Here is a 20813-nt window from a genome sequence, read left to right as displayed (position 1 = left end):
AATAATAACTTATTTTAATTTAAAACAGCTTTTAGCTAATAGAGTTATTCAAAGGTTCCTTTTGCCTATGTCGGCAAAAAAATTAAAATAATACTTTGGGTAATCTTCATGACATTATATTCTTGGATTATTAGATATGCACCAAAGCACAAGCAATAACAGAAAAACAGAGATAAACTGGACTTCATCAAAACTGAAAACTTTTGTGCCTTTAAGAACACTGTCTAGACAGTGAAAAGACAGCCTATACAACGGGAGAGAATATTTGCAAATCATATGTCTGATAAGGGCCTCGTAACTAGAATACGGGCTTCCCTGGTAGCTCAGTGGTAAAGAATACGCCTGCCAATGCAGGAGACGCAGGTTCGATCCCTGGGTTGGAAAGATCCCCTGGAGAAGGAAATGGCAACCTGCTCCAGTATTCTTGCCTGGGAAATTCCACGGACAAAGGAGTCTGATGGGCTACAGTCCAGGGGTCGCAAAAGAGTTAGACAGGACCTAGCAATTAAATAACAATGACTAGAATATATGAAGAACTCAGAATTCAACAACAACAAAACCAAATAATCCAAATAAAAAGTGAACAAAGGACTTAAATAGACATTTCTCCAAAGACATACAAGTGTGAAACAGGCACATGAAGAGACCAAAAAAAAAAAAAGAACAAATATTTGTACACCCATATTCATCGCAATATTACTTATAATAGTCAAAAGATGTAAGCAACTCAAGTATTCAACAGATGAATGGATCAAAAAAATGTAGTATACATATACAACAGAATATTCAGCAATAAAAAGGAAGGATATTCTGACATATGTTAAAACATGAAAGAACCTTGAAGACATCCTGCTAACTGAAACAAGCCAATCACTCAAGGACAAATTCTGAAAATTCCACTTATCTGAGGTATCTAGACTAATGATATTCAAAGTGACAGAAAGTAAAAGAGTAGCGGCCCAGCAATTCCTCTTCTAGTTGATACATAAAACAACCAAAAATTTGAAATCCCCCCCAAAAAACATGTGCAGTAATGTTCTCAGTAGCAGTATTCACAATAGCCAAAAAGGGTGGGAAAAAAACAATGTGCATCAATAAATAAATGGGTAAAACTACTGTGATACATGTATACAGTGGAATAATATTCATCAGTAAAAAGGAATGAAGTACTGATAGATACTACAACAAGAATTAATATTAAAAATATTATGGCTAAGTAAAAGAAGCCAGGCAAAAAGTCACACATTTTATAATACCATTTATATGAAATATTCAGAACAAGTAAATACATAAAGCAGCTTAATGATTGCCAGGGGCTTGGAATACCTGCTTAATAAATATGATATTTTCTTCTGGAGTGACAAAAAAAATTTGGAACTTGATGGAGCCGATGGTCACACAATATTATAAAGGAACTAAATGCTACTGAATTGTAACCTAAAATGGTTAATATTATGCTATGTGAATTTGACCCCAATTTAAGAAAAACCCTTTAAAAATGGGGCTATGGATGGAAGCAATATATAAATAACAGGAAAATATTAAGCAAATTACTTCACAAAATCCCCATGCACTGTTATATAGGCATTAAAATAATTTGGAGAGCATAAATAAAATAACTTTTATAAAAGTAAATTAAAACAATTATATATAAATATTTGAAAGGTTGCAAACACATAAAAATTGCAATGTAAAAAAAAACAAAAAAACCCAGAGATGGTTTTTTTCCTTAAAGGCATGGAAACAAAGCATTTATATGTGTGTGTGTGCATGTGTGTGTGTATGTGTGTGTCTGTGCTCAGTAGCTCAGTCATGTCTGACTCTGTGCTGTCCATGGAATTTTCCCGTCAAGAATACTAGAGTGGGTTTCCCTTTCTTACTCCTGGGATATTCCCAAACCAGGGATCAAATCTGTGTTTCCTGCATGGGCAGACAGAATCTATCAGCCACACCACCTGGGAAGCCCTGTAAATAATCATTATCTATCTAATCTATCTGAAATACATTTTTTGTCCAGTGAAATTTTTGGCTAAAGAAAATTTAGTAGTAAAAAGCGTTGGAAAACAGGATGGTTCTTTTTACTCAACAAACATAAAATAACAAAATATAATACTATGATTATAATAGACAAGCTCTGAATTTTTTGGATTCCATTGTACAGATATCTCCTGCAGCTTCTTTACACATTGAACACAGCACTAAGCTGTGGCTTTTGGCTAAGGGTTCCTGGATCCTCCCTGTTCACATTAACACTACTTCTGCATTGATAGTCAAGAATTAGGTCTAAGAATCAGATATTTTTTGCCTGTTAGTAGCAGTATAATCTTGAGCATTTTACTTAACTTCTTTGTATATTTGGCTGTACCTAAAAAGGAAGCAATTGTGATTCCTCCCTTACAGTTGTCTTGAAATGAGACAATGAATATAAACTATGAGTACAGTACCTCAAGCACAGAAAATGTAAGTGTCAACCAATTCATGTGTTAGAGCCTCAATCAGGGCACAGCAAAATTTCCATTCAGCAGAAATGAATGGAAACCCGCTACCGCCAGTTTCATTGACTCTAGGACATAGCTCATCATTCTGTCTTTCTCAACTCTGACTGTAAACTTGAGTCGTTTGGGCAGACTTAAAGAACCAAGAATCACCCTAGGACCTAACCTAAGAGATTGATTTCATTATTTTAGGGAGTGGCCTATACATCCATATTTTTAAAAAAGCTTTGCAGGTGGTTTTAAAATGCAGGTAGTATTAAAATTTTTGTCCAGATCAGCCCTAGGCCCAGTTCTCTCTAAAGATTCTGCATCTTACCACAGCTTTTCTGTGAGTGCTATTCAGACACTCTCCATTTAGAAAAAGTAGAGTAAAGATTTAAGGAACAAGGACCAACTTAGAAATGAAGACAGTTATTGAAAAATTACAACTTGAAAGAAATTTTTTTAAAGAAAGACCAAAATTTATTTTTCAAAAAATTGGAAGAAAAAAGTAGCAAGACAGAGAAAGAAAACAGATAAAAGGATTTCAGGATCAAAACCTGAGATGGTAATAGTTAGCACTTACAATGCTCTTGTAATGTACTTTAATTCCTATTACATGTGCCTCCATTACACATGATCTCACTTGATCTTTACAACAATCCAATGAAGTATTATCATTTCACTTTTACATATGAGAAAAATGAAGCACTCTCTAAGGTTAAGTGAATTACCCAAAGCCATACATTTAAACAGTGGCAGAGCTGGAATTTCAGCCAACAACTGATTCCAAACCCATTCTCTTAAACCTTATGTTTGTCAAAAACAAACAAAAACTTACCAGATATAAGGCATACACAAAATCTTTATTTCTTATTTCTAAATTAAAATGTAAAGTGATCACTTACTATTATTAAAAATAAGTTATAAGCAGTGATTTTTTTCAGAATACTGAGATGACACATAATTTCTAAATTTAATTTGTCTGCATTTGCTAAGTTTCCTATAGCAAATATGTATTCATTTTCAAATAAGAAAAAGTAGGAGTTTCTTAAAGCAAGTATATCACAGAATTTTTATAGTTCATAGCCCTCAATAAATACATATTATCTTCCAAAAATGCTCAATGAAAAAAACTTCTTTAATAAAATATATTTTCCACAAGGGGCTCATCTTTCTTAATTTTCTTTCCTATAGTAAAACTACATTGAAGTGAAAGAAAAAATAATTACCTGTACACTGTCCTCCATTGGTTGGATCACCATAATAACCTGGCATGCAGTCTTGACACTGCTTTCCTGTGGTAAGATTTTTACACTGTTCGCACACATTATTATTGATGCAAGTGCTATGTCCATTACACTGGCAAGCTAAAGAAAACAGTAAAAAAAAAAAAAAAAAAGGTTGATAATACCTACATAACAATATCAAGTATAACTGCCATAAAGACAAAGAATTTATTTTACAATCTGAATGACAGCAAAGTACAAATGGCATTTCCCAAGTGTTTTTTCTTTATTTTTTAACATACATCTCAAAATATTAACATGGGATAAATTTTGCCTATGATCTGTAAAACATAACGGTAAAAATTAAAGTGAAACATAAAGTTATAGCTAAGGAGAGAATGAAAAGTCAAAGTGTTATTTGCTTAGTCATTCGACTCTTTTCAACCCCAGGGACTGTAGCCCACCAGGCTCCTCTGTCCATGGAATTCTCTAGGCAAGAATAATGGAGTAGGTAGCCATTCTCTTCTCCAGGAGATCTTCCCAAACCAGGGATCAAACCTGGGTCTCCCAAACTGCACCCAGATTCCTTACCATCTGAGCCACCAGGAAGGAATACATTTTAACATAGTCCTTAAAGATGCATGTGACTGTTATGTCTATTAAGTTAACACAAGAATAAATAACATAGCTCTGATAAAAATGCTAAAATGTTTCATTTGTCCTTAGGTATAATAAAAAAGGATCAATAAACAGAGAAAACTGTGTGATGCTAAGGCCTTACTTCAAGAAAATACATCGGTGTAAAATTTAACATAGTACTTTTAAATTAATTTGTATAAATGTTTATCTTCTTGGGCAAGAAAAGCTTCAAGGCTTACTAGAAATTTTACTTGAAATGTGAACTAAAACAAAGAAATTTGAAGCATGAGATATTTTATATCTTGATATCAGATCTAATATATTTTCATATTAATATTACAATAGAATTTTAAAATTTCAGATGAGAAGTAAAGTTTATATATGAAAGCTCCTGTTTATTGTCTATTGGGGGCATAATATTAACTTTGGTAACTTTTTGTAGAAACATCATCATTTTCATTATTATTACAACTATGCATTTAATTAGCACCCTCACCTCAAACCAGTAAAGCCACTATTATTAAATCGATTGCAATAGTCTGTGCTGTTATCTATTCTGCTTTGTCAGTTCACATACTGCATCAGTTTTCTTAAATATTGTAATTACTAACCCACTGCAAGATAGAACACCAAGTGGTATATATGAATTATGTAATTTAATCCTCACAACAGTTTTGTATAGAAGGTACTATTGTCAGGATTGTTTCCAAGATCAAAAAGCCAGGATTAAGCAACACATCTAATCAGTAGCAGCAACAAACACACAATCAGGATGTATGAATCAAAGATCAGATATTAAATTTCACACATACTCTATGTACAAAATTTGAAAGTAAGAGGGAAATCCCAAGAGACTAGGTCATCAACATGAGTTAACATCAAAGGGTAAAGAAAGAGAGTAAAAAAATAAATACCTATATATTACAGAAATTTTCTGTATATTCTACAGAAAAATTCTACTATAACATAGTATAAAAACGGCATGCAGCCATCAAGGAAAAATGTACAATAATCTTACTCCTAATAAAACTGAGAGAATTACAATATAGTTTTCAAACTTTATATTACAAAACAGCTTGGAGAAAATTTAATAACAAGAAAACCATTCATAATAAAGTAAGTAAAGTAAGAAATCAAACATTGCATCTAAGTGAAGTGAAGTGAAAGTTGCTTAGTTATGTCTGACTCTTTGTGACCCCTTGGACTATACAGTCCATGGAATTCTCCAGGCAAGAATACTGGAGTGGGTAGCCTTTCCCTTCTCCAGGGGATCTTCCCAACCCAGGGACCAAACCCAGGTCTCCTGCATTGCAGGCGGATTCTGTACCAGTTGAGCCACAAGGGAAGCCCAAGAATACTGGATTCAGTAGCCAACCCTTCTCCAGGGGATCTTTCTGACCCATATCTAGAATGACCACACTTATGTTTTGAAATGTATAAATATGCCCATGGAAAATGGTGGTTATCTTTAGTAAGATTTTTCTACATCATCAATTTTCTACTATAAATTCATATTACTACTATAATAAGAGAAAACAATGATAAGAACTTTAATTTTTTAAAATTGTGCTTAAATTTTTAAGTCATTTTTTATAGAAAATTTTATGTAAGGCCACTAGGGTTGATTCACTCAGGTAAAAAAACAAAATTCATTGAGTTCTTACTACAAGTAAAGTATTATCTGAAAAAGTCAGAATAAGAGATAGGTTACTACAAGTATTTTTATGAAACCCCTGGCTACATTTTTTTCATCAGAAACATAAATGCCTTAACTTCTGAAAAAAATTACTAAATTTAGTAATCTCATCTAATATCCTCCTCAAAGATTACCAATGAAATAATAAGAAAACTTGCCAGCAACAACAGGAATTGTAGTCTGATGTTGTTGTTGTAGTTGTTCAGTCTCTCAGTTGTGCCCTACTTTCTGAGACACCATGGCCTGCAGCACACAGGCTTCCCTGTCCTCCATCATTTCCCGGAGCTTGCTCAAACTCATGTCCATTGACTTGGTGATGGCCATCCATCTCGTCCTCTGTCATCCGCTTCTTATCCTGGCTTCAGTCTTTCCCAGCATCAGGGTCTTTTCTAATGATTTGGCTCTTCATATCAGGCGGCCAAAGTATTGGAGCTTCCGCTTCAGCATGAGTCCTTCCAATGAATATTCAGGCCTGATTTCCTTTAGGATTAACTGGTTGGATCTCCTGCAGTCCAAGGGACTCTCAAGAGTCTTCTCCAACACCATAGTTCAAAAGCCTCAGTTCTTCAGAGCTCAGCTTTCTTTATAGTCCAACTCTCACATCCATACATGACTACTGGAAAAACCACAGGTTTGACTAGACGCACTTTTATTGGCAAAGTGATGTCTCTGCTTTTTAATACACTGTCTGGGTTTGTCATAGTTTTTCTCCCAAAGAGCAAGAATCTGTTAATTTCATAGCTACAGTCACCATCTGTAGTGATTTTGGAGTGCAAGAAAATAAAGTTTGTCATTGTTTCTATTGTTTTTTCATCTATTTGCCATGAAGTGATGGGATCAAATGCCATGATCTTAGTTTTTTGAATGTTGAGTTTTAAACCAGTTTTTTCACTCTCCTCTTTTATCAAGTGGAGAAGGCAATGGCATCCCACTCTTGCCTGGAAAATCCCATGGACGGAGGAGCCTGGTAGGCTGCAGTCCATGGGGTCGATAAGAGTCGGACACAACTGAGCGACTTCACTTTCATTTTTCATTTTCATGCACTGGAGAAGGAAATGGCAACCCACTCCAGTGTTCTCGCCTGGAGAATCCCATGGATAGAGGAGCCTGGTGGGCTGCCGTCTATGAGGTCGCACAGAGTCGGACACGACTGAAGTGACTTAGCAGCAGCAACAGCTTTTATCAAGAGGTTCTTTCATTCCTCTTCAGTTTCTGCCATAAGAGTGCTGTCATCTGCATATTATCTGAGGTTATTGATATTACTCCCAGCATTCTTTATTTCAGCTTGTGCTTCATCCAATACAGCATCTCACAATAATAAGTTAAATAAGCAGAGTGACAATATACAGCCTTGACATAATCCTTTCCCTATTTGGAACCAGTCTGTTGTTTATCTGGTTCTAACTGTTGCTTCTTGACTGGCATATGTGTTTCTAGGAGGCAGGTAAGGTGGTCTGGTATTCCCATCGCTTTAAGAATTTTCCACAGTTTGTTGCGACCCACACAGTCAAAGGCTTTAGTGTAGTCAATGAAGCAGAAGTAGATGTTTCCCTGGAATTCTCTTGCTTTTTCCATGATCCAACAGATGTTGGGATGACAACTACATAAATAAAACTAGAAAGTAGAAACCTACTATATCTCTTGGAATTAAAGGAGGACTTCTGGCATAATGCCACTGAACTGTAACCTTCCTAAAAGTGAGAAGTTCTGAAGGCAGCTCTGGGTTATGGTGCAATCCAGAAGCACATCATTGTTAGCCTCCATACTGCTGCTAGAATGTGATAGGGCAAAGTCTAAGGTTCCAAGTAATGAATATACCATACAGAAGGCTGATATAATTTAGACCTAACTGCTGCAAAATTTCCAGAAAAAAAAATATATATGGTCATTCTTGCAGTTTGTAACTAGTATGGCAAAGAAGGCATGTGATAGAGAGCAGGACCCAGGAGTAACAACTGTATCAAACATACAGGAAAAGGATACACCACGAAACCTAGGACGATGCTCTATTCTCCACTACCATCAGCTTGTTGGATCAAAGGGTAATGTAAGCTTGTACCTAACAGTTCTTCCAGGATCCACTGTTACTTGAACAGTTCTAGTAACAATTTGGTTCTGTAACATGAGTGAAACTAAACAGAAGTCATCCATATTGTTTTGTTTAAATTTTAAAACTAGTCCAGATGGCTCTTCACATATATACATACAAACAGAAAAAAACTCAAAATAGAACATCATGAAAAATACATTTGATATGCAAATAAAATACATAGTTTTGAAAAATATGTGTTCTCTAAAACAGATGTAAGACATTAAAAAATATATGCTTGGCATTCTCAATAGAATTCAAAAAAATACACACAGAAAGTCAAGACTAAAATTTACCCAAAAGATTTTTTTCAAAACATAGTCCTTTAAAAGAAAAGGGAATTATCATTGCTAAAAATAAAACTGGGATTCAAAAGAAGAATGTTAAAGAGAAGCTGGAGCTAGTGACAGAACTTTACTATACATGGGACTAGGCAAGCAGAGCTAGTGGGTTTGGGTTTCAAAACCCAGATGACCAGGAGATATAATCTCTGGCATACTTAAGAGATAACCTGAACCATATTTATAATGCTTAAAGCCTTCAAGTGTAGCCTCTCTCTGTGTAAAAGGTACTGCTGCTGCTGCTGCTAAGTCGCTTCAGTCATGTCCAATTCTGTGCGACCCCACAGACGGCAGCCCACCAGGCTCCCCATCCCTGGGATTCTCCAGGCAAGAACACTGGAGTGGGTTGCCATTTCCTTCTCCAATGCATGGAAGTGAAAAGTGAAAGTGAAGTCACTCAGTCATGTCCGACTCTTAGCAACCCCATGGACTGCAGCCTACCAGGCTCCTCCATCCATGGGATTTTCCAGGCAAGAGTACTGGAGTGGGGTGCCACTGCCTTCTCCAGTAAAAGGTACTAAAATACATCAAAGCCCAAAGAAGCAGAAAAGAACATTAAGTCCACTGGCATATTGCATAGAAGACAAAAGTCACTTATGAGAGCCTGTGCCAATCAGATGGGTTGGGTTGAAATTCACATTGTCTGTATGGTAGAGAAACCTCAACATTAAACAACAGTATTAAAACCTGCTCTGTAAATAAGAAAAGCCTCTTGCAGCTTGCAAAAGCAGTTTTAAATGACCTCTTGAAATATTTCTTCAACTCAGGTCACACAAGTATGTCAGGCTCTGCAGACCATGGAATCTCTTCACAACTACCATTGCTGCCTTTGTAGGGCAAAAGTAATCACATACAATATGCAGACAATTGATAATAGCTATAACCCAGTAAAATTATATTCATAAAAATAGGCAATCAACAGGTTTGGCCATCAGACCTTGGTCTGCAAATCCTTGATACAGAAAAAAAACAACAACACTTACTGAATTAAACCTCAAAATGAATAATTATAAGCCGCATAAAGGAGAGTCAGGAAAAAGAGAGGGAGATAATAAAAATGAGAACTGACACCCTAAGAATTTGAGTAAAAGGACAGTTACAAGACAATAAAAGTATTCAAAACAAAAGCAAAAAAACTGAGAAAACCAAGTTTAAGGAAGTAAAGGTGGGTATTACTAGATTACAGTCTCATCAAAAAGAAAATATCAAAAAATATAAAAATTATAAAAAATAACTAATGGAAGAGATAAAAATAGAACAATAACTGAAATGAAGGACGTCCCTGATGGCCCAGTGGTTAAGGCCCAATACTTCCACTGCAGGGGGCACAGGTTCAATCCCTGGCTGGGGAACTAAGATCCTGCATGCCACGCAGTGTGGCTAAAAGAAACAAAAAGTAAACAGAATTCTACAAATACTGGGGGGAAAAAGCATTACAAAAACTGAAATGAAAATATACTACAGAGAGAGATTCAACAGTTAATCTGAACTGTCAGAAGAATTAGAAAATGTGAAGAGAGATCAATAGAAACCATGTCAGCTGAAGGACAGAGAAAATAAAATGAAGAAAAATGAACAAAGCCTCAGTGGGAAACCATGAAAAGAGCCAATCTATATGTAATGGGAATGTCGGGGGGATAGGAAAGAGACGAAGGCTAAAATTTACTTGAAGAAATAATTCCTTAAAAGTCACCAAATTTGATAAAAATATTAATCTACACATCCAATAAGCCTGAATATTCATTGGAAGGACTGATGCTGAAGCTGAAACTCCAACACTTTGGCCACCTGATGAGAAGAACTGACTCATTTGAAAAGACCCTGATGCTGGGAAAGACTGAAGGCGGGAGGAGAAGGGGACGACAGAGGATGAGATGGTTGGATGGCATCACCGACTCAATGGACATGAGTCTGAGTAAACTCTGGGAGTTGATGATGGACAGGGAAGCCAGACGTGCTGCAGTCCATGGGGTCACAGAGTCACACACAACTGAGCAACAGAACTGAACCAAGAAGCCTAATGAACTTTAACTACAATACATATGAAGAGATTGACAAATACATTATAATAAAAGTGATGAAAGGCAAAGACAAGTAGAAAATCTTGAAAGCAGCAGGAGAAAATATTACTTCTCACTTACAAAATCCCAATAAGATTAATAACTAACTTTTAATCAAGAAAAATGGAGGTCAGTAGGCATTAGAATAATATATTCAAAGTTCTCAAAAAAAAAAAAACACATAATCAACCAAAAATTTTCTACCAACAAAACCATTTCTCAAAAATTAAAGCAGAACATTCACAGATAAACAAAAACTGAGAGAATTCACTGCCAGGAGATATACCTTACAAGAAATACTAAAGCAAGCTCTTTAAGGAGAAAGCATGTGATACAAGACAGTAATTTAACTCCACAAAATAAAACAAAGAGCACCAATAACATAACTGTCATTATAAAAGAAGGTAAAAACATGTATTTTGTCTCCTTTCTTCTTTTACCTGATTTTTACAGGTTGCATTTTAAATGATATAAGGGTATTATTAATAACAGCACAGAGGAAGTGCATGGGAAAAAAAAATCTATATTGCTCTAAGGATATAATGTGGTACTACTGGATGGTAACACAGATTCACAGGAACAAATGAAGAAAACTAGAAACGGTAAATACAAAGATTAACGAAAACTAAAAGTAAATACTCGTCCTCCTTTTTTCCCTCAGATTCTTTAAAAGACATGAAATTATATAAAGTGATAACTGTAAAATGTACTCTTTGGTTTGCAACATATATCAATGTAATATATATGACGATACCACAAAAAGAGAAGAAATTAGACCTATAAAAGTAATATCATTTTATCTCACTGGAATTATGTTAGCATAAATGAAGCATATTTTAATAAGTTAAGATATACAAAGAAAACCCTGGAGTAACCACTAAGACTATAGCTCGTAAAATATAATGAAAAAGTTATTAAAAAGTAAAATGCGGTATTATAAAATATTTACTTACTGCAAAATAAATACATGAAAAGTGGAAGAACCAAATTCATCATATACAGGGGAAAAATAACATAAATCAAATTACATAAAAATAACAGTAAATGTGAACAGATCAAATGATTCAATCAAAAGGCGGAAAAGACAGACTAGATGAAAGACAAAGAGCTAACTATGTATCCTTTACAGGAGACACACGTAAATATTTACATACAAACAGCAACCACAAGAAAGTTGGGATGGCGTTTAAAATGTTACCAGAGATGAAGAGGGACATTTTATAATGAAAAAGAGGACAATCCATCAATAAGATATAAAAACTGTAAACATACATGAATCTAACAACAGAGTCTTAAACAACATGGAGCAATCACTGCCAGAAATTAAAATAGAAATAAAGAATTCAACTCTAAAAATAGTGGGAGACTTCAATACTTCACTTTCAATAGTGAATAAAAGAATTAGACAGATGATCAGCAAGGGATTAGAAGACTTAGAAAACGCTATAAACCAGTTGGACCAAATAGAAATAAATTAAAAAATCCATTTAACAACAGAATATACTTTATTCTCAATTACACATAAAAAACTCATCAGGTCTTAAACCTCAAAAAATTTAAAAGGACTGAAGTAATATAAAGTATGTTCTCTAACTACAACTGAATGAAATTCGAAATGTATGGAAAAACCACAAATTATGGAAATTAAGCTACACATTTCTAAGTAACAAATGGATCAAAAACATTTACCTGAAAATTTTTAAGTTACTTTCAGGTAAACTAAAATAAAGCATAACATACCAAAAATCTTACAAGATGCGGCCAAAAGACTGTTCAGAAAGAAATTTCTATTGTAAAAGCCTTCATTCAAAAACAAAAAAGGTCTCATATCAACCTAACTTTGCACCTTAATAAACTAAAAAATTAATAGAAAACTAAACTGAAAGCATGCAGAAGAAAGGAAATTAATAAAAATCAGAGTGAAAATAAATAAAATGCAGAGCAGGAAAAGAATAAAGAAAATTAATAAAGCCAAATACAAACTGTTCTTTGCAATGTGCAACAAAATCAACAAAGCTTTAGCTAGACTAACAAAGAAATTTAAGAAGACACATTATTAAAATCAGTAATGAAAGATGAGACATACTACTGATAAAGACTGGGAAGAAAGACTGTAGGGAAACACTATGAGCAGCTGCATGTCAACAAAGCAGATAACCTAGATGAAAGGGGGAGATTCCTAGAAAGATACTACCAAGAAAATATGCATAGGCTTTAACAGTAAGGAGACTGAGTTACAAATCAACAAAGTGCCAGAAAAGAGTAGCCCAAAAGCAAGAGGCTTAGCTCAGAAATTCTACCAAACACTTTAAGGAGAATTAACAATTATTCACAAACATTTCCAAAACACAGAAGCAAAGCGAACTTAACAAACTAGGAACAGCAGGCAATTGTTTTAACCTGATAAAGGACATGTATAAAAACTTCATAGCTAACGTCATATTTAATAGTGAAAGACTGAAAGCTTTCCTTTTAAGGTCAGGACCAAGACAAAATTGTCTTCACTTGTCACTTCTAACAGCAGTGTACTGGAGGTTCTGGACAGGGCAATTAGGCAAGAAAAAGAAAAAAAAAGCAACCAGATTTAAAAAGAAGAAAACTAACTTTGCTTGCACATGACATAATCTTGCATACAGAAAACTAAGAAATCTATAAAAATTATTTAATCTACTGGAGATCAGCCCTGGGTATTCTTTGAAAGGAATGATGCTAAAGCTGAAACTCCAGTACTTTGGCCACCTCATGCGAAGAGTTGACTCATTGGAAAAGACTCTGATGCTGGGAGAGATTGGGGGCAGGAGGAGAAGGGGATGACAGAGGATGAGATGGCTGGATGGCATCACTGACTCGATGGACGTGAGTCTGAGTGAACTCCGGGAGTTGGTGATGGACAGGGAGGCCTGGCGTGCTGCGATTCATGGGATCGCAAAGAGTCAGACACGACTGAGCAACTGAACTGAACTGAACTGAATATCCTCAACAATGTTACAGGTTTTTTACAGAGAAATCAGTTTCATTGTATTGATATACATTTACAATGAAAAATTTGAAAATGAAGTTAAGAAAACTACAAAATATCATTGAAAAAAGTGAGTGAAAAGGCTTCTGTATTCATGAATTAGAAGACTTCATATTAGGATAGCAATTCATCCTAACTGATCTGCATATTCAATGCAAATTCCAAAAGATTTCTTTTTCACAGGAATAAACAGCAGGTCCTAAAATTCATATTAAGAAACAGAAGCCCAGACTAGGCAAAAAAGTCTTGATAACAACAGAGTTAAAGGTACTGACACTTCCCAATTTCAAAACTTATTTCAATGTCTTAATAATCAAACCATGCATCACTGTCATAAGGATAGACATATAGATCATGAAAGAGAATTAGATACAGAAATAATACCATACATCTACGGCCTATTGATATTCAACAAAGGTGTCAACAAGTTTAAATGGGGAAATAAGAGTCTTTTCAACAAATGGTGCTGGGACAGCTTGATATTCACATACAGAAGGATGAATTTGGACCCACACTTCACAACGTATAAAAATTAACTAACATGACCAAAACTTAAGAACTAAAATTATAAAAATGTTAGAAGAAAATATAGATATAAATCTTCATGACTTTGGATTAGGTGACAGTTTCTTAGATATGACATCAAAAGCTTAAGTAACTAACAGAAAAAGATATACTAGACACCATCAAAATAAAAAATTTTTAAAAACTGTGTCTCTGTGTACCCCAATGTTCATCGCAGCACGAAGAATACATTTGAATCAGTTCTAATGAGGTGGATGAAACTGGAGCCTATTATACAGAGTGAAGTAAGACTGAAAGAAAAACACCAATACAGTATACTAATGCATATATATGGAATTTAGAAAGATGGTAACGACAACCCTGTATGCGAGACAGCAAAGGAGACACAGATGTATAGAACAGTCTTTTGGACTCTATGGGAGAGGGTGGGGGGGAGATGTGGGAGAATGGCATTAAAACATGTATAATATCATACAAGAAACGAATCGCCAGTCCAGGTTTGATGCAGGACACAGGAAGCTTGGGGCTGGTGCACTGGGATGACCCAGAGGGATGGTATGGGGAGGGAAGTGGGAGGGGGTTCAGGATCGGGAACACGTGTACACCCGTGGCGGATGCATGTTGATGTATGGCAAAACCAATACCATATTGTAAAGTAAAAATAATAATAATAATAATAATTTTTTAAAAGATACTTTAACTGCAAGTTAAAAAAAATAAAAACTGTGTCTCAAATGACACCATCAAGAAAGTGAAGACACAACCCACAGAATAGGGGAAAATAGTTGAGAATCGTATGTCTTATAAGGATCTCATACTCAGAACATATAAATAACTCTTATAATTTTACAATTTAAAAAACAACTTAATTTTTTAAGTGGGCAAATGATTTAAACAGAAGTTTCCCATAGAAAGAACATGAGTAGCCATTAAGCAAATGAAAAGAACATCATAAGTCATAAGGGAAATATGAAACAAAACCACAATGAGTTACCACTTCACATCAAGTAGGAGGATAATAACGAAAATGATGAATAACCAGTATTGGTGAAGAGAGTTATTAGATCCAATACACATTGCTGGCTGTAACATAAAAGGATGCAATAGCTCTGGGAAAAGTCTGGCAATTCCTTAAAAGGTAAAATATACATGTACCATTTACCAAAAACATCAACTCCTAGATAAATACCAAAGAGAAAACATGTTCACACAAAAACTTACATACAAACGTTCATAGCAGCAATATTCATAACAGCAAAAGAGTGGAAATAAGCTGAAGATCCATAAACTGATGAGGTATAAATATGTGGTATGCAATTTAATATTGAAAGTGAAGTGAAAGTGTCAGACGCGCAGTCGTATCCAACTCTCTGAGACCCCATGAACTGTAGCCCACCAGCCTCCTCTGTTCATGTGATTTGCCAGGTACGACTACTGGAGTGGATTGCCATTTCCTTCTCCAGAATTTAATATTACTCAGTCATAAAAAAGATGTAAAGGAATGATATACGCCACAGTATGGATAAACCTCAAAAATGTATGCTAAGTGAAAGAAGTCAGACACTAAAAGACACATTATATGACTGCATTTAAATGAAATGTCCAGAATAGACGTATACACAGAGAAAAGAAAGTAGATTAGTCATTTTCAGGTATTAGAAGGGAAAATGAATAGATAGTGATTGGTAAAGGGTATGGAATTTCGTTTGGGGGTAATTGAAGTGCTCTGGAATTATATGATGGTTGCACACCCACTAGCCATACTAAAATCCATGGAATTGTACACTTTAAAATGAAAGATTGTATGTATGTGTCAATAAACAAAACAGAACTAAATGGATGAAATGAGAAATAATTCACCCTAGTTCTTGCCATATCTGTATGTATACCATCGATAATATTACTTTATCCTTGCTCTCATTGAAAAAGTACAATTTCTTCCCACTTTCTGAACATGGATTGGCATCAAGACTTTTTCAGAAGAGTAGAATGTAGAAGTGATGGTATGGAAATTTTGAGTTTAGGCCTCAAGAGGAAAATACACTCTGCTCTCTCTCTCAGAGTTCTGTTTTTAAAATACCATGTAGAGCAGCCCCGTCTACACTTCTGGAGGATAACAGACCAAATGCAGCAGAGAACAGTCATTTGTAGCTGAGGACTCCGAGATCAACCATTCAGTTCAGACTACCAGATATGTGAGTGAAGAATTCTGAGATCACCCAAAATCAGTAAAGCAGCCAAATAACTTGAACCACAAGAGAAAAATCAGGATAGTCTGGCAGAACTGCCTAGCAGAATTCAGGAAAACAGACGACATAGAATCATGAATAAAACTGTTTTAATACAGAAATCCTGAAGTGTTATGTTAAATAATGATAATTAAAACATAGTTCTAAAAGAAAACTGGGAAATTGTGAAGAAAGAATCAGCGAATTGAAATACCGATCAAGGGAGATACAAGGATGTAAAATACAGACAAGATAGTAAGAAAAGACGGGGACATGGTGAAAAAGCCTAACATAAGTGAAGCAAAGCCTTCAAATAGGATAGATGCAATATCTGAAGAGATAATGGCAGAAAAGTTTACAAACATGAAGAGAAACATCTACAGAGCAAATAGACTATACAATTCACAGTCATAATTTAAAAAAGGAGACGAATACTTAGGTATGTCATACTAAAATTAATGACATCTAAAAACTAAGGAAAAACATGTATTTTAAAAAGTCAGAGGGAAGAAAAAGATACGCTGCTTTCAAAAGAGAAACAAAAAAAAAACTAATAAAGGATTCTTAAGAGAAAGTAGAAGCCAGAAGAATAAGAAATTAAATCTTCTAATTACTAAAAATATACATCCATCAATATAGAATGCTATTACCAGTAAAAATATCCTTCAAATATGGACACACAATAAAAAATTTTTCAGATGTATAAAAGCCAACTTATAGCCACAATTTAGAAACACACCATTTTAAAATGTTACATAAAATTCATCAAGCTAAAGAAATGTTACAGCAAAAAAAAAAAAAATTCAGATCAATAGGAAACAGCGAAGTTCACAGAAAATGGTCAATACGTAGGTAAACAAAAAGATTTTTTATTACTATGATTTCCTTATGAGAAAATTATCCTTATAAAGTAAAAAAAATAATGTATTATAAGGTTAATAACATATACAGGAGTAAAATATATGGCAATAATTACACAAAGGACAGGAAAACAGCAAATGGATTACACTTTCGTAATATTCTTACCTTATACACGGAGTAGTATAATATTGATTCAAGGTAGACTGTGATAAGATAAAGATGACTATTACAATCACTACAGCAGTCACTAAAAAAAACACAAAAGAGGTATAGCTAAAAATCCAATAAAAGTGATAAAAGTGGACTTTAAAAACACTCAATTAATCTAAAAAAGGCAAAAGGAAGAACAAACAGAGAAAAATAAAGAAAATTTTAAAAACCAGTACTCTGAGGGTAGAACTAAACTCAATAACACCAATATTATATTAAATCTAAATTGACTACACAATTTGATAAAAGACAGAGACTATCAGAATAGATTTTAAAAACAAAAAGCAAGTAGTGTATGCTATTTACAAGAAATTCATTGTAAATAAAAACACTAGAAGATTTCCACTTCTTCCCATGAAGGATTAATCACTGTGAGGATTGACCTCTACTGTAAACCATAAGGAAACTAAACAAAATATATGAAATGACTACTTTCAAATATAATAGTTCAGGAATGGCATCCTTGAGGAAAAATAAAACAAAATATGACTTCCTTGACTTGCTACCTGGAGGCAGATTTGAGGCTACAGTTCAGGGAAGGAACCCCAAACCCTCACATAGTTGAGGATAAAGATCAAAGTTCAGGGAGGCCATGGTTCCAGAACTTGAGAGGCAAATATTAGAGAACAGAGAGCTGCACTCAGCAATCTGCAAATGGGTGCCCTTGAATCTTTGGTTGAATAATGAACATAATGTGAAATTCTGTAAAGCTGGAGAAAGAACCATCAGAAAACAGTATGTTAAAACAATGCCAAGAACTCATATAGGATTGGAAATAGCTTGTATTCCCATTAGTCAGAGTGAAGAGACCTCTTAATACAAAGGACATCATATAGAGACCACAGAAGGCACTGTCTTAGTAGTGGGAATAAATTAGCACCAAACTTAGAGCTGCTATGTACAGGCCTTGACAAATCTTACAAACAATCTTCGAAGTAGCATAACTTCATGGCAGAATAAAGTCCAACATACTAAAAGAAATAAAGCTGAATAACCTACAAAAAAATCACAATGTCCAGAAAATACCATCAAAAATAATTATCCTGGAAATTTTGATCCATGACCAGTAAATACACACAAACACACACATACACACACTCACACACACACACACCCCAACAGAAACAGAGAAAACAGCATACCAGTTGGGATGAGTAGAGAAGGATTTTTAAAACAGCTATTTAAAGTATGCTTCATATACTCAAGAATACAAAGTAAAATATGAAAATGAGGAGAGAAATGGAAAATATAAAAATGACTAAAATTCAATTTATAAAGATTAAAAATATATACAAAATTAAAAATAAATGTAGTAAGACAAGAATAGTCTTTCCAACAAATGGTGCTGGGACACTCAGATAGTCATGTACAAAAGAATTAAATTGGGTCCCTATCTTATACTACAGACAGTTAACTCAAAACAGATCAAAGACCTAAATGTAAAAATGTAACTACACATCTAAAAAGAAAATATAGATGAAAATCCTTGGGATCTTTTATTACACATGATTTCACAGGCATGAAAGCAACAGCACAAGAAAGAAAAGAAAAAACAGAAAAAACATCATTAAAATTTAAAACTTGTGCTTCAAGGACACTATCAGGAAAGTGAAAAGACAACCCACAGAATGGGAGAAGATACTTGCAAATCAATCTTTGGTAAGGGACTTATTATATTCAGAATATATAAAGAAGCTTTACAGTCCAATAATAAAAAGACAAATATCCCAATTAAACAGTGGGCAAAGAATCTGACAGACATTTCTCAAAAGAAGAAATATCGGTAGCTAATACACACATGAAAAGATGTTCAACATCATTAGTCACCAAATAACTGCAAATCAAAACCATAGTGAGATACCACTTCACACCCACCAACGATGACTATAATCAAAACAGTACGAAATAAGCACGGTGTGCAAGGATGTAGAACAATTGCAACCCTCATGCCTTGCTGGTGGAAATGTAAAATAATACAGCAGCTTTCAGTCAGGCGGTTCTTCCAAAGGTTAAGCACAGGTACCATCTGACCCAGATATCCCATTCCCAGCATGATGAAAATATGTCCACACATAAACTTGTACATAGTATTCAAGAAGCGTATTTTAAAAACCAAAAATCAGAACCACTCAAATGTCCACCAAATAGCGAATGAATGAATATAACATGGCATATTCACGTAATGGAATATTATTTGGTAATAAAGGGAAGTGAAGCACTGCTATAGGCCACAACATGGATAAACCTTGAACACATCATGCCAGTATGAAAGAAGCCAGTCAAAAGAACTACAACTGTAGATTCAATTTATTAAGATGATCAGAAGGCAATCCATAGCTGACAAGGGTACGCAGGGTGAACAGGTAGTGACTGCTAGGAAGTACAAGATCTCTCTGGGAGATGATAAATGTTTTTAACCTGATTGTAGTGATGGTTGCAAACGTCTGTGAATATGCTAAAAGCCACTGAGTTCTACACTATAAATGGGTAAACTGTAGTAAGGTATGCTGGTTAGTCTTATGCATCAATGAACGCAGGTGGTAATACCTCAGTTATTTAATCAAATGCTAATGGCCTCGTTCTGAGTATGGTAGCATGTGCTCAATCACTGTGTCCGACTCTTTGCGACCCCATGGACCGTAGCCTGCCAGGCTTCTCTGTCCATGGAGTTCTTCAGGCAAGAATACTGGAGTGGGTTGCCATTTCCTACTCCAGGGGATCTTCCCAACCCAGGGATCGAGCTTGCATCTCCTGCACTGGCAGGCAGATTCTGTACCACTGTGCCACCTGGGAAGTCCTGAGTGTGGTAGGGACCTGCACATAGGATGGGACAGTCACTGACTGATGACTAGGTTATGTCACACGGCACAGCTGGCTTTGAGAAAGGGAGATCATCCTGAATGGACTCCATCAGATAATCCCTCAAAAGGCACTGGTCTTGAAGAAGGAGATACGAGATGTGGGTATTTGCATTTCAATTGTGGAGACTCTACACTGTTAGTTCTGGAGATGGAAGAGGGATGGGGGAGAGAACATGAGCACTCTCTAAGAGCCCAAGTGGTCTCCTGGGCCCTTAGAAACAGTCACCTCAGTCCTACAACCACAAAGCACTGAATTGTGCAAACACGTGAATGAGGCTGGAAGCAGATTCTTTCCTAGAGTGCTGGTCAAGTATGCTGAAAAATGTCTTTCAATCTGGGTTAGTCTGTTTGCTCATGACTAAACTGGGTTACAGACTTGGGGGAAGAATATTACAAAGTGAAGTGTCCTTCTTACCATATAACATCAGGGGTACGTGATATTAACATGAATTAACACTGGTGGTGTTAACCTTGATCACTTGTTCAAGGTGATGTCACCTTATGTTCCCTACTGTAAAGTTATAATATTTCCCTTCCACACAGTGGAAGTGAGTCATCATGTCCAATTCACACATGTGGGT

At 35.1% G+C, this 20813-nt stretch overlaps 1 protein-coding gene across 8 annotated transcripts in view; it reads right to left on the bottom strand.

The window, feature by feature from the left end:
• Positions 1-20813, bottom strand: part of ATRNL1 (attractin like 1) — an 810133-nt gene that overhangs the window by 583380 nt on the left and 205940 nt on the right. For 6 of the 8 annotated variants that reach the window (XM_086379578.1, XM_086379580.1, XM_086379579.1 and 3 more), the window contains one exon: positions 3707-3844. In XM_086379578.1, coding sequence (XP_086235704.1) covers positions 3707-3844 — 138 coding nt within the window. Of the gene's footprint in view, positions 1-3706; positions 3845-17326; positions 17409-20813 lie in introns of all 8 variants that reach the window. The other 2 variants (XR_015155896.1, XR_015155897.1) reach the window with 1 other exon arrangement.

The sequence above is a fragment of the Bos grunniens genome, chromosome 26, assembly GCF_055505025.1.
Source record: "Bos grunniens cultivar Pamir isolate PY7600 chromosome 26, Bosgru_T2T1.0, whole genome shotgun sequence".
In the NCBI taxonomy this organism is placed as follows: Eukaryota; Metazoa; Chordata; class Mammalia; order Artiodactyla; family Bovidae; genus Bos; species Bos grunniens.
The sequence above is the reverse complement of the archived record's forward strand: the minus strand, read 5'-3'. Positions and strand labels throughout refer to the sequence as shown.